This window comes from Capricornis sumatraensis, chromosome 7 (genome assembly GCF_032405125.1).
Source record: "Capricornis sumatraensis isolate serow.1 chromosome 7, serow.2, whole genome shotgun sequence".
In the NCBI taxonomy this organism is placed as follows: domain Eukaryota; kingdom Metazoa; phylum Chordata; class Mammalia; order Artiodactyla; family Bovidae; genus Capricornis; species Capricornis sumatraensis.
Window position 1 is genome coordinate 85,986,383 of NC_091075.1, and position 14,913 is coordinate 86,001,295.

The following is a 14,913-nucleotide window of genomic DNA, read 5'->3' on the forward strand; positions in this document are numbered from 1 at the left end:
TAGTACCCAGATCTAAGTTTCTAAATGTCATCCCTTCAACAGGTTCTTTTGGAGAAATAACTGATTCCAGAGTAGAGACAGGGAAAAGAGTCTGGAACATCTTATGCTAAAAAATAAAAACATTAAAAAAAAAAAAAAAAGAAAAGAAACATGACAAAAGATCACAAGGGCCAGCTGAAGAGATGCTTCCTCCTAGCCAAATCTGGCACAATTTGAGTACCACAACAAATGATAAAGATTACAACACACTGAATAAAATAGGAACCTAGTAATAGTCTGTAATAATATAAATAAATGAATAATGAATAAATGCTTAACATGCAAACTAATTAATAGAGAAAGAATTAGCAAAATATAAAATAGTAATTTGGTACCATCATTAGTGAATTCAGGTGGGATTTTTCAAAACATATGAATATTGGTAAGTTTGAAAAGGACAAGTTATTAAAATAGTATCACAATATCATTCCACAAAATACTCACAAATTACCAAAGAGAAAAACCCTATCTGAGTGGAGAAACCTGGAAGACAGTATCTTGAACAGGTGATGAAGATTAAAATCACCAGTAGAAGATAGGTCAGCACTGCTGCCGCTGCTGCTAAGTTGCTTCAGTCATGTCCAACTCTGTGTGACTCCATAGACAGCAGCCCACCAGGCTCCCCCGCCCCTGGGATCCTCCAGGCAAGAACACTGGAGTGGGTTGCCATTTCCTTCTCCAATGCATGAAAGTGAAAAGTTTAAAGTGAAGTTGCTCAGTCATGTCCGACTCTTAGCGACCCCATGGACTGCAGCCTGCCAGGCTCCTCCATCCATGGGATTTTCCAGGCAAAAGAGTACTGGAATAGGCTGCCATTGCCTTCTCTGGGGTCATCACTATATACTTCCTAACATGATGCACAAAAGCATCATTTCTGTAGCATTTCTGTCAAATATGCATGGCTCACATCTGATCATGAAGGAGTATTAGACTCAGGCTGAAGGTTGGAGAAGGCAATGGCAACCCACTCCTGTACTCTTGCCTGGAAAATCCCATGGGCAGAAGAGCCTGATGGGCTGCAGTCCATGGGGTCGCTAAGAGTCGGACACGACTGAGCGACTTCACTTACACTTTTCACTTTCATGCATCGGAGAAGGAAATGGCAACCCACTCCAGTGTTCTTGCCTGGAGAATCCCAGGGATGGGGGAGCCTGGTGGGCTGCCGTCTATGGGGTCGCACAGAGTCAGACACGACTGAAGCGACTTAGCTGCAGCAGGTTGAAGGTCATGCTAAAGAATGAAAAGCTTGTACTCTTTAAAAAGCGTCAAGGTCAGGAAAGAAGAAGCCTAACGAACTATCGCTTAAGGAAACCAAAGGGACATCAAAGCTAAACAACCCATGATGCTAGAATGGATCCTGAACCAGAGAGAAAAAGGAATACTGATTGAACTCCTGATGAAATCTGTATGGACTCAATGAAGGAAGACTAGTGTCCTATTAACGGTGATTTTCTGACTTGGATCACTGAAGAGTGATTATGTTCTTGTCTTGTATCATGTCTGCACACTCATACATAATAATATGTATGGGTCTTGCTCCCAAACAGTCCAGAAAAAGACCAATAAACATATATATAAACGTTTATGTAGAGGTGACAGAGAGGAAGATGAAACAAATATTATTAAATGTTGACAACTGTGGAATCTGGATGAAGATGAAATGGTATTTGAGTAGATCTGAAATTATTTCCCAAAAACGTATAAGAGAAAAAAAAAAAAGAGAGAGAGAATTCTAGAACTTCAAAGACTAACAAAGCCTAATAAGCATGAAAATGAAAGAAACAGGTTATCTACAAAGGAAAAAAGAAATAAGGCTGGTTTAAAATATCTACTCATAAGCATTAGCTATCATGAGGGGAAAAGAGCAACAGCCAAATAGCTTAAAAGAAAAAAGACTGACTCAAGACTTTCACTATTTGACTAGTTGTTTCTTGTATTTAAAAAAGAAAATTTTTGAGTGCTTGCTTGCTAGCACATGAGACTGTCTACCAACTTTACAAAGAAGTAACAAAGCATATTCATTAAACATTTATTAAAAGAAAAAAATACTGACAGAAAAAAAGTAAAAGGAAAAATGAAAATCTAAGAAACAAACCAAAAGAAAGTAGGGAGTCACAATGTTAATATTAAAAAACAGACTACAAAGTAAAAAACATCATCAAGAAGGCAAATTTGAGTAAAATAGGTACATTCCAGATGCGAATTTATATGCTCAGTAATAGCACTGAAACGTACATAGCAATGACTGCAGGAAATACCAGAGACAGACAGACCATTGCAAAGGAAAGATTTTAATTCTGGCAGTCCTTAATGGACCTCCCAAGTGGTAAGGATACAAAGAATCAGAGTAATATAAAACACAGAATGTCCATATTTAAGATCCTGTTGTTTTCCACCCTAATCTGCTCCTTCTCTACTGGTCTCCAAATCAAGAAATGATGTCATTTTTTCAGGGGTCCAGGTCCCCAAATTTAAAGTTCTTTATCCTTGACACCTCACTTTTTTTACACCCTATGTCCCACCCATCAGGAAATCATGTTGACTCTACCACCAAAAATACCTAAAATCCTACTTCTGCTCTCTCCACCTTCCACTGCTACCACCCTAGTCCAAGCTACCACCTCACACAGGAATTAAAAAGAAAAGCTGAAGAAGATGTAGATGACACAGCACCCCCCAAAAGGGGAAAGAAGAGGAAGGCACAGAGGGAAGAGGAGTAGCCAGACAAAACTCGCAGGACACTTACATCTAAGGAGAGGAGGCGAGAAGCATGGCAGCAGCAATCTAGAAAAGTCGGCGTACACTACTATGAAACACATAACGTGAAAAACAGGAACAAAAAGACCACCGACTCAGAAGGGCAGAAACACAGACACAAGAAAGCCAAACATAAGCAGTAATGTGTTAAAAGTTGTTTATTAAATTATACAAAAATTAAAAAAAAAGAAAGGAATTACAAGTTTCACCAACTGGTCTTCCTGCTTCAAACCTTAGACCTGACTCCTTGAACTCATTAGTCCACCCCTAACATGCAGTCTACAGCAGCCACAATGATTGTTTATAGGTTAGTCACGTCTCTCCTCTGCTCAAAATCCTCCAGTGGCTTCCCATACCCCTTGGTAAAGCCCAAACCCTTAGAGTAGTCTTCAACATTGTATAAGATCTTTCATTCTTGTTCCCTCTGTGACATCATCTCCTACTACTTTCTACTTTCATTCTCTTCCTCCTCCCTCTCCTTCCCAGCCTCCTTGGTGTTTTTCAATCAGAACTGAGTCTTTACCATATCAAAACCTTTGTCCTTATCTTCTGTCTGCATGGAGCACTATTTTCCCATACAGCTGCATCAATTGATTTCTCACCTCTCTCATATCTCTGCTCAAATTATCACTTCTTCAGTAAGACTTTTTCTGCCCATCTACTTAAAAATCTAACTCCTATTTTCTACCCCCAAAATCTGTACTTTATTTTCTTACTCTCAATATCCCAAACAAACCACAAATTTTGATATCTTTTTCCTGTAGAAGAATGTACAGTAAGCATTCCATAATATTCCATAAATATTTAAGAATTTAAATATTTAATTTAAATATTTAATATTCAAAGTATACAAAAATATATATTCACTTACATTAATAATGAGTGTATATACATATTTTCATCCACATCTGTACACAAAAAGGGGCTTCCCAGGTGGCGCTAGTGGTAAAGAAACCTCCTGCCAATGCAGGAGACATAACAGATGCGGGTTCAACCGCTGGGTTGGGAAGATGCCATGGGAAAGGGCATGGCAACCCACTCCAGTATTCTTGCCTGGAGAATTCATAGATGGAGAAGGCTGGTGGGCTACAGTCCAAAGAGTCACAAAGAGTCAGACACAACTGAAAACACTTAGCACACATGCATGTACACAAAAAGTAGTAGTATTTTTTTTAAGCATCCACAGAAGAATTATGAAATTCTTCCATGAGTTACGTGTTCTAAGCATATTCAAAGAATTAATAATATAGGCCAAAGTTATCTAGAACAATGAATCAAAACTAGAAACTATAAACAAAGAAACAAAACAAAACACAACTTCTTAGGATAACAGTGAACACTGCATGTTTAACATACACCAGTATTAAAACTAAGCAGAGGACTTCCCTGGTGACCCAGTGGTTCAGAATCTGCCTTCCTAGGCAGCAAATGCAGTTTCAAGCCCTGGTCAGAGATCTAAGATCCCATAAACTGCGAAGCAACAAGCCTGCACACCCCAACTACTGAGCCCAGGGGCCACAACTAGAGATCATGTGCCACAACAAAAGATCGCCCATGACTCAATGAAGATCCAACGTGCCGCAACTAAGGCTCGACAAAGCCAAATAAAATAGTATATTAAAAAAGAAACTAAGCAAAGAATGTATATTCATCTTTGGATCAATTCATATGATGAGAATTGGTATCATCATTTTATAAATAAGGAAGCTGAAGCTAAGAACACTTAAAAATCTTACTCAAGATAACATAGCTAAGGGTAAAGCTAGACTCACTTCTAGGTTCCTGACTATGGAGACCAAGCTCTTGATTAACGTACTCTTTTAAAAAACATTTGGGTCAAAGAAAAATCACCACTGAAATTTAGAGTATACAACAGTAAAAACACTCTATAAAAAAAAAAAAAAATTTAACTAAAACTATACTCCAGTAAATTCAAACTCTTTACCAAATTAAAAGTAGAAAAATAAATATGAAAAGCATTCCACTTAGTAGGGAAAAATAATAAAAGTAAATCTAAATAGAGGGAGAAAAAACTACTTAAAAGGAAAAAGAATTAGTGAATTAGGAAAGAAAAAACACAAAATATCATATGTCAAGCACATTCTTTAGGGGTATAAAAAATTATAAAACTCTCTATAAAGAGGCATTTTTTAAAACTTCAACATTTACCTTCAGTAATCATCAATATATGGTGAATCTTTCTTCATTTATACTCTTATCAGCCTGACATTTTAAAATACTGGAGTAGGCACCTTAAATGCCAATTATATTATGTTCTACTTCAAAGAAAGGACTGTCACTCATCTTACTCTTTATCTTTCCCTCGCTCCCTCTTGCACCCAGTTGGTAAGGTTTTACAAATCTCTAACCATAAAATAAGGCTCTTAAGGGTAGGTACTCAATACATTTTTGCCATAAAAATGTCAATGGTGATAATTTAAATGAAACACAGCACAGGGATTTCCCTGGTGGTTAGTGGCTAAGAGTCCGGCTTCCAATGCAAGGGGCCCAGCTTCAATCCCTGGTCAGGAACTAGACCCCACATGCTGCAACTAAGTGTTCACATGCTGCAACTAAGACCCAGTTCAGCCAAATAAATAAATAAAATAAAAGATATTAAAAAAAAAAATACAGTGCATCTTACTCCATATCCATAATGCTATAAAAATCGAGAGTAGAAAATAAATCATAACTTACTCAAATTTTCTTGAACTACATTATCATCCACATTTGAATTGTTCTTTCCAGACGTTAAATAATTCTTGAGCCGAAAAGGTCCACTTGAGAAAAAAAAGGAAATCACAAAATTTGTGCTTGTAATATATGTATTTAATATAGCTATCTTTATGGTCATTTTTCTCCGAAAACTGCAAAAGATTTTTTTTCTTATAAAACCAGTAATGATGTTATAGGACATTAAGAATATACCTACTTGATTCATAAAACAAAAAGTCTAAAAATCTACAATTTAATCCAACATTTGATTTAAACAAAGTAACACTGAATTTTACAACCTTTAAACTAACTCATGAGTCAGAGTTACACATTCAAGTTAACTCAATAACACACTTTGATAAAAATCAAATCATTAGAAATAAAAATTAGAAATAAATCAGCTTATTTTAATTTTTTTTTAAACTACTGGCAAAAACAAGTAATTTAAAATTGTTCAGAGATGACTTGGTTTATCCCAGTCCTAGATCCTCGTCCTCCTATTATGAGCCCAGGACAGGCCTAGTAGTCAAGGGCTCTCAAACAGTAAAGAAATCTTAGTTATCCCTTTAAAGTCTGAAAATTTGCTATTATTTACCATTCCTTCATTTTGAAAAAGGGTTTATGACTTCAGTTATTATGAGAGTAGGGTAATTTGGTTTACTCGCTAAGTAAGCTCTCTTTAAACATACATCGACAAATTCTTAGATAATGTTTCTTTCAAGAATATAAAAATAATATATACATATGTATGAATCACTTTGCTGTACACCTGAAACTAATCCAACATTGTAAATCAACTAATTTCAATAAAAAATTTTTAAAGAAAAAAAAAGTACAGCCCAATTCTAACTCCCTTCTGAATATGATACAGACTGAGTGACTTGTTTCTAAACAGAATAAAATCCAAGACTTCAAAGACTAGGTCATTATAAGACTATGACCTCTGTCACAGTCACACTTTCACTTGGATCATCTGCTTTGTGGGAAGCCAGCTGCCTTATTGAATACTCCAATGGAGACAGCCACATGACAAAGAAACTCTGGCCTCCAGCTAATAACCTGTGAGCAAGCCACCTGATAAGTGGATCCTCTATGCTCTAATCAGGCAAAGGACTGCAAACTAGATAGATATCTTGATTGCTGTACCTCATAAGAATCCCTGAGCCAGAACTAGCCAGCTAAGCCACTCTCAGATTTCTACCACAGAAACTGTGAAACAATGTTTGCAAGGCACTAACAAAATTAAAACGAACCTTTGGGAGTACTTTGTTATACTCAATGGGTAACAAATATAGTGAGTAAATCCTATTATCCTTAGGACACATGCATACCTTCCTTCCAAAACTGAAGTCCCAGGCTCTCCAGAATCCAAGTTTGACTTTGTTGGTGTCGTGCATGTATATACACTCATTTGAGACTTTTGATGAACATTTTGTGCAGCCATACTATCTTGATTCTTTGAGCTTCCTGTATCTCTATGAAAATGAAAAGTATGTAACTGTTCACATTTCTTCAAAAATTAGTTCTTCCATAAACGTAACACAGGTGGGTAGACAATACAATACTCACAAATATCAGATAATCTTGTTCAGGTTCTAAAACTTAACAACTAGTCCAGGAAGGAAATCTGATTTTAGAATGTACTAAAAGTTTTAATTAAAAAAAATCTGACATAGGAAATAATAAAGACCTGACCTAACTAAGATAGAAGTGACTAACTGGGAGTAATTACCTACAGGCAGCTTATGATGTAGGAAAGTGAAAGTCGCTCAGGGGTGTCCAACTCTTTGCAATCCCATGTCCATGGAATTCTCTAGGCCAGAATACTGGTGTAGGTAGCCTTTTCCTTCTCCAAGGGATCCTCCCAACCCAGGGATCGAAACTGGTCTCCCACACTGCAGGCGGATTCTTCACCAGGTGAGCCACAAGGGAAGCCCAAGAAAACTGAGGTGGGTAGTCTATCCCTTCTCCAGCAGATCTTCCCAGGCCAGGAATGGAACTGGAGTCTCATGCATTGCAGGTAGATTCTTTACCAACTGAGCTATCAGGCAGTTAATCTATCACAGCTTTTGTTGAAAACCCTTTAAGAACTGAAATTGTTTTCTTTGATATCTCTACCCAGCCTCCTGACAAACAGTACTGTTCAGAGGAACATAGGCTCACCTCTTTGGTATCTGCCAACTAGTTAGCTTACTGCAAATACATGCAAACAAGATACATTGTTCCTAGATTATATAATTCTCTTCTCTCACATCTCCCTTACAAATCCCATGTTTTGTTTCTTAACTCAGTCTACCAGCTTATTCTTATCATTTGTGGGGATAAAACTGCAACATAACTAAAGAGCATGCAAACTTCTGAGTATTCTTTGATAATTTATTTTTGGAGTTTCTAGTCTCCCTCTAGGTCCTACCATCAGTCAAAACAAAACAAAAGGACTGTTAGAGAATACTATAAACAACTGTATACCAACAAATTAGATAACTAGAGTGGAATGGACAAATTCCTAGAAACACAAGAATTGCCAACACTGATTCAAGAAAAAAATTATCAATTTCAAAAGACTTAATTAGACAATAAATCAGTAGAAAGAAAACTGCCCAGATGATTTCACCACTGAATTCTACCACCATTCAAAGACTTAACAGGACTTCTTCACAAACTCTTCCAAAATAATAGAAAAGCACTTCCCAACTCATTTTATGAGGTCAGTGTTATCCAGACACCAAAACTGCACACACACAAAAAAAAAACCACAAGAAAACTAAAGACCAAAAGAAAACAAAACCCCTCAACAAAATGCTAGCAACATAAAAACAGAATTATGTGTCATGATCACACAGGATTTATACCAGAGATGCATGTTTGGTTTAAGCCAAAAACCAATTAATGTAGTACATTTTATCAATAATAAAAAAAAAAAGTATCACATGGTCACCTCAATATACTGATGTAGAAAAAAAGGTATCTGACAAAACACATTTTTTCACTATAAAAAACACTCAACAAACTAGGAATAAAAAGGAACTTCCTCAACCTGATAAAAGGACATCTACAAAAACCCCACAGCTAAAAACATATTGAATGGTGAAAGACTGGATGTGTTCCTGTTAAGATTAAGAACAAGACAAAGAAGTCTACCATGCCACTCTTACTGAGCCCAGTATTAAAGACTTTAGCCAGAGCTATAATCCAAGAAAAAGCATCTGGATAGTAAAACACAAGTAAAACTATCACTATTCACAAATGACATTCAAGACCTTTTACTTAGAAAGTCCTATAAAATCTATTTTTAAAAGCTATCAGAACTAATACAAGAGTTCAGCAAGATTGCAGGATAAAGATTAACATAAAAATATCAAATGCATTTCTATACATTTGCACTGATTGATCCAAAAATAATATTTAAAATGCAATTCCATTCACAACAGCATCAAAAGGGATACTTAGGAGTGAAATTAACAACAGGAAATATAAAACTTATATTACAAAAACACTGTTCAGAGACATTCAAAAAGACCGAACTAATAGGAAAAACAACCCTGTTCATGGATCAATAGACACTGTTAAGACAGCAATATTCCGTAAACCAACAGATTCAAAGCAGTCCATATCAGAATTCTGGCATCTTTGCAGAAATTGACATGCTGATTCTAAAATTTATATGGAATTGCAAGATTCAGAATAGCCAAAATATTCCTAAGAAAAGAAAACTCACACTTCCCGATTTCAAAACTTACCTCTAACCAATGATTATCAAGACAGTGTGGTTCTAGAACAACTGACATGTAAACAACAGAATAAAATTGAAAATTCAGAAATAAGCCCATACCTCTATGGTCAGTTGATCTACAAAAAGGGTTCTAAGACTATTCAATGGGGGAAAAAAATGTCTTTTCAACAAACAGTTATGGGACAACTGAACAGGGTTGGACTCTTTACAGCATATAGAAAACTTAACTCAAACTGGATCAAAGAATTAAATTTAAGAGCTAAAACTACAAAACTCTAAGGAAAAAACACAGGGGTAAACTTGAACTTCATGAACTTGAATTGGACAAAGAATTCATAGATATGACACCAAAATACCAACAGCAACAAAAGCAACGACAAGACAAAATAGATAGATGGGATTTTATCAAAATTAAAAACTTTTGTGCTTCTGGTAGTAAGAAAGTTTTTTTTTTGTGTGTATATATATATATAGTATGTATAATATTTTAGAAAATTTATAAATTTTTGCCAAACTAAAAAAATTTATGACATTTTGATTCCACTTATTTGACTTAGTATGAATAGAATGCTAAATTTCGAATTTGTATTCACTCAAAACTTTGATATAGTTCCATGTATTTTGGCATCTAGTATTACTGCTAAAATTCTACAAAATTTATTATCTTAGTGATTTAAAAAAAAATTTGAATAAGGATCGAAACTTCTAATCCAATTCTGAATACTGTTATTAAAAAAACAAAATTAACAAGTGATACAGTATTATTAACTAAAGTACAGATTTTGTTCAAATTCACAAAACTTTATGCTACTGCCCATTATTTGTTTTCATACCTTATTCAAGGCTCCACACTGTATTTAATTGCACTGAGTAGCTTCAGCTATATGCAACAAATTCTGGTAAAATCTGTTTTCATTTTTATTCCATTGCAAATATTTCCTAATTTTCCTTGTTATGGCCTTTTAGATACACTCATCATTTAAAAGTGGACATTTAATTTCCAAATACACGGGATTCTGTCTAAAGTATGAATGAATGAAAGTTGCTCAGTTGTGTCCGACTTTTTGCGACCCCATGGACTATACAGTCCATGGAATTTTCCAAGCCAGAATACTGGAGTAGGTAGCCTTTCCCTTCTCCAGGGGATCTTCCCAACCGAGGGATCAAACCCAGGTCTCCTGCACTGCAGGCGGATTCTTTACCAGCTGAGCCACATGGGAAGCCCACAAGGGAAGGGAAGTTTAAAGTATCCTTAACATTAATTTCTTATTTTTATACTAATTTCCCATTTAAATGCTTTCTTCTCTGCAATCATCCTCTGTGTTTTTTTTCAGTCTAACTTTATTGAGGCTTTCAATGGCTAAGTTGAAGATCTATTTTGGTAAATGTCTCCCTGTACTTGTGACATCATACTTGAAGATATGTGGGTTATTTTCAAGCATCTTTTGATACTGATTTCTAACATAATTCCACAGGAATAAAAGAACAGACTGCATGATTTCAATAACTTTAGACCATGAAATTTTTGCACTTTGTTTTACATCCCTGGATATGTTTCTGTGTCTCCTAGATTACAGCCTATAGGAATTTGAATAGAATTTGTATCCTGCTGTTGTGTGAAAATTGTATAAATCTTAATTATGTTGAATTGGTTCACAGCGGTTTTCAGGTCTACTATATCCTACTTCTCTGTATACTCATTCTATTAATTTTTGAGTTTTTATTGAAATGCCAACTAAAAATCTTAATTTATCTACTTAAAAAAATGTAATATATAGTGGAACTGTATGTAACCTTGCTCTATATTTTCTAAGTTTTCTGTAAATGTGTTAGCATACTTCCATAAATTAAAAAATTAAAATTAAAAAGAAAAAAACAACTTTCATGCTTCAAAGAACACCATCAAGAAAATGAGACAACCCAAAGAATGACAGATTATCAAATATCACTTATTTGAAAAGAGACTTATATCTGGAATAAAAACCTCTCAATACAATTCAATTAAAAAAAAAAGACAATCCAATTAAAAATCCACAAACAGTCTTAGTCTTCACAGAATGAAAATAAAAATCACAATGAGCTACAACTTCATACCAATTAGGATGGCTAGAATCAAAAAGCCAACAAATGTTGACAAGGATGTGGAGTCACTGAAGTCAACTGCTGATAGGAATATGAAATAGTGCAGATGCTTTGGAAAATGATCCTGCAGTTCCTCAAAGGATTAATGTAAAGTTATCATGTGACGGAGACGTGAGTTCAATCCCTGGGTTGGGAAAATCCCCTGGAGAAGGAAATGACAACTCACTCCGGTATTCTTGCTTTCTTGATGGTGTTCTTTGAAGCACATTCTGTTATATTTTGATTATCCATTCATCCATTGCTGGCCATCTGGGAAACTACCTTTTGACTATTATGAATAATGCTGATAAAAACATCTGTGTACAAGTGAAACTGCTGAGATGTATGCTTATTGTTGTTTAGTTGCTAAGTCACGTCTGACTCTTTTGTGACTCTGTGAATTACAGCCCGCCAGGCTCCTCTGTCCACAGGATTTTCCACCTTATGACAAGTAAAATATCAAGACAATTACGTGTTTAATCTTCTACATGTATTAAGTAGACTATACAAATGTCTCAAAGATCTTCCTTTCTATGAATCCAGATACCCAACAGGTTTCCTAAGCAGATACTGTAATAACTATCAACTTTGGATGTTTCTAAATAGTTCCATGTGTAAGATAGGGATACTAGATCAAATTCAGAAACTCAACATAAAAACTTTATTTTTACACCTTAGTATTTCTCTCAACCCATAACTAAGGCTTATCTGCTTTGTTTAATAAGACAGTGATTTATTACTATTAACACATTCAAGTAAAAACAATTAGGTTAATAAAAGACCTAGGTACACTTATTTCTCTTAAGTGTATCTTCCTTACATGTAAAAATAGAGCTAATACATATCCTCTCAACCTCTCAAGATTCTTTATAAAAACCAAATGATATAAAGAATGCTGCTGCTACTAAGTCGCTTCAGTCATGTCCAACTCTGTGTGACCCCATAGACGGCAGCCCACCAGGCTCCCCCATCCCTGGGATCCTCCAGGTAAGAACACTGGAGTGGGTTGCCATTTCCTTCTCCAATGCATGAAAGTGAAAAGTGAAAGTGAAGTCGCTCAGTCGTGTCCGACTCCTAGCGACCCCATGGACTGCAGCCCACCAGGCTCCTCTGCCCATGGGATTTTCCAGGCAAGAGTACTGGAGTGTGTTGCCATTGTCTTCTCCTGATATAAAGAATAAGTTACTATAAATATGGAAGTCTGACATAAGACAGAGGGAGCACTGCAAATCACTGGGGGTAAAAGTACAATTCAGTTAACTATTTAGATAGTATGCACCATAATGCCATATAGCAATGTATTTTAGAGTATTCTAATCATGTATTCACTACATCCCCAGCACCTGCAATTTCTCATACATAATATGCATTAAGTATTTTTTGAATGAATGAATAAGCAAATGTTATATCAAAAAGCAAAAATGCGCAAGAGCAGTATTTACTAGGTTGTCAGGACTGATGAGAATTCATTGAAACCATCTAGCGAACACTTGATAATAAGCACTAAAATGTTAAATATTATCATCTTATTGGAAAAAAAAAATGCATTCCCAATTACTAAAATTATATTAATCTCACTTAAAAGAAAGCAACTTGGACTTCCCTAGTGGTTCAGTGATTAAGAATCAGTCTGCCAAATCCCTGATCTGGCAAGATCTCACATGACACAGGACAATGAAGACCTTGCACCAGAACTACTGAGCCTGCATTGTAGAACCCAAAAGCCACAACTACTGAAGCCTGCTCACCCTAGATGAGGTGCTCTGCAACAAGAGAAGCCACCACAATGAGACATCTGTGCATGGCAACTAGAGAGTGGTTGTCCCTGTTTGCTGCAACTAGAAAAAGCCCACACACAGAACTAAAGACCCACCACAGCCAAAAATAAATTAATTAATTAAAAAAAAATAAAAAAGAAAGCAACTCAAACGATACACTTAAAAACAAGATGGGGACTTCCCCGGTGGTCCAGTGGTTAAGAATCCAACTTGCAATGCAGGGGACATGGGTTTAATCCTTAGTTGCAGCACTAATATCCCACATCTTGCAGAGTAACTCAAAGCACCATAACTACTGAACCCACATGCCACACCTAGAAAGTCTGTACACCACAACTTTGATGCAAAGAAGATATGACCAAACATCTCCTGTGCCACAACTAAGACCCAATGCAGTCAAATAAATTATTTTTTTTTAATTTAATGATTAAGATGATAAATTTTATGTTTATATCACAATTTAAAAAAAGGGAGTGTTAGGTGACAATAACACCTACCTTATTAAATTTATCATCATACCTCATGTGCTATATATTATTCCCCATTTTAATATGAGTAAACAAATTCAGAGTATTATTTAGCCTGAGGGGTCACGCAACTAATGACACACCATGGATTTACTACCAGGTCTGTCAGACTATAGACTCCTTTATGCTAATATTGCTTTCCATAAATGACTGAATAACAGAGACAAAGTGTCAAACAAAAATAATTACTTTGTATATATAAGAGACATTACCCAGAAGGATTAGGATTTTTCTTCTTAGCCAGGTCTGCTTCATTGCTTCCCAATGACTCATTCTGGGAACCACCAGAATCTTTAGCATATAAAACCTGTGCTCCTGAGCTGTCTTTGTTAGCTCTCTTCTGCTTTTTAAATGGAGCAGCTTTTTTTCCAATATTCTTAGATGATTGGTTTGTTTTTTCAGCAGGTGGTTTTTGTCTACTGTTATGATACACTGACAGTTCATTTCTTACTGAAGAACTGCTAGAAAAAGAACCTACAGGATTAAATGATAACATAAAGTGAGTATACGTTTGATTATCTGGCTCACTAAAATATCAATATTATTTATATTTTTCATGTAAACATATACATGCACCCCAATCTCATAGTAATCTACATTTGTTTTCAAGTTAAATTCATAAACTATTCAGCTCTTCACTTTATAGACTGTTGTTGTTGTTAGTCTCTAAGTCATGTCTGACTCCTTCCCAAGATTAGGGTCTTTTCCAATGAGTTGGCTATTTGCATCAGGTGGCCAAAGTACTAGAGCTTCAACTTTAGCATCAATGAATATTCGAGGTTGATTTCCTTTAAAACTGACTGGCTTGATCTGCTTGCAATTTACACATACATGGACCAAATCTTTTAAATTAATCATAAGTTTTCAAAACCATCCTCTCTGGCTCTGCCCACTATTCTTCTTAACATCCTGGAATTTCCCCAAGGTCCCAGTTTCATCTTCTCACTCTCTGTGTACTTTCTTTGAAGGATCTATCTATACAGAACTTTAATTACTATCTATATTCTGATATAATTATTATCTACATGCTGATATCTATAATATTGCCCTACCACTCTCCCCCAAATCTGCCACTCGTTTTATTTCTTATCTTAATGAAAAGTGTCACTATCTCAGATATATGAGTCATCTGAGACTCCTGCCCCCAACCACAAGCAATCCTCAATCCTGTCACTCTACTTTCTTCAGAATTGAAGTCGCTCAGTCATGTCCAACTCTTGTGACCCCATGGACTATAGCCCGC

At 35.7% G+C, this 14,913-nt stretch overlaps 1 protein-coding gene across 4 annotated transcripts in view; it reads right to left on the reverse strand.

Moving 5' to 3' along the window:
- The window catches only part of CENPC (centromere protein C), a 94,376-nt gene that overhangs the window by 19,027 nt on the left and 60,436 nt on the right, over positions 1-14,913 (reverse strand). For all 4 annotated transcript variants that reach the window (XR_011145080.1, XM_068975204.1, XM_068975205.1 and 1 more), the window contains exons 10-12: positions 13,883-14,144; positions 6,843-6,986; positions 5,494-5,576 (exon numbers count right to left, since the gene is read on the reverse strand). Coding sequence is in view for 3 of the 4 variants with exons in the window: in XM_068975204.1 (XP_068831305.1) it covers positions 5,494-5,576; positions 6,843-6,986; positions 13,883-14,144 (489 nt within the window). In the remaining variant the exon portion in view is untranslated. The remainder of the gene's footprint in view (positions 1-5,493; positions 5,577-6,842; positions 6,987-13,882; positions 14,145-14,913) is intronic.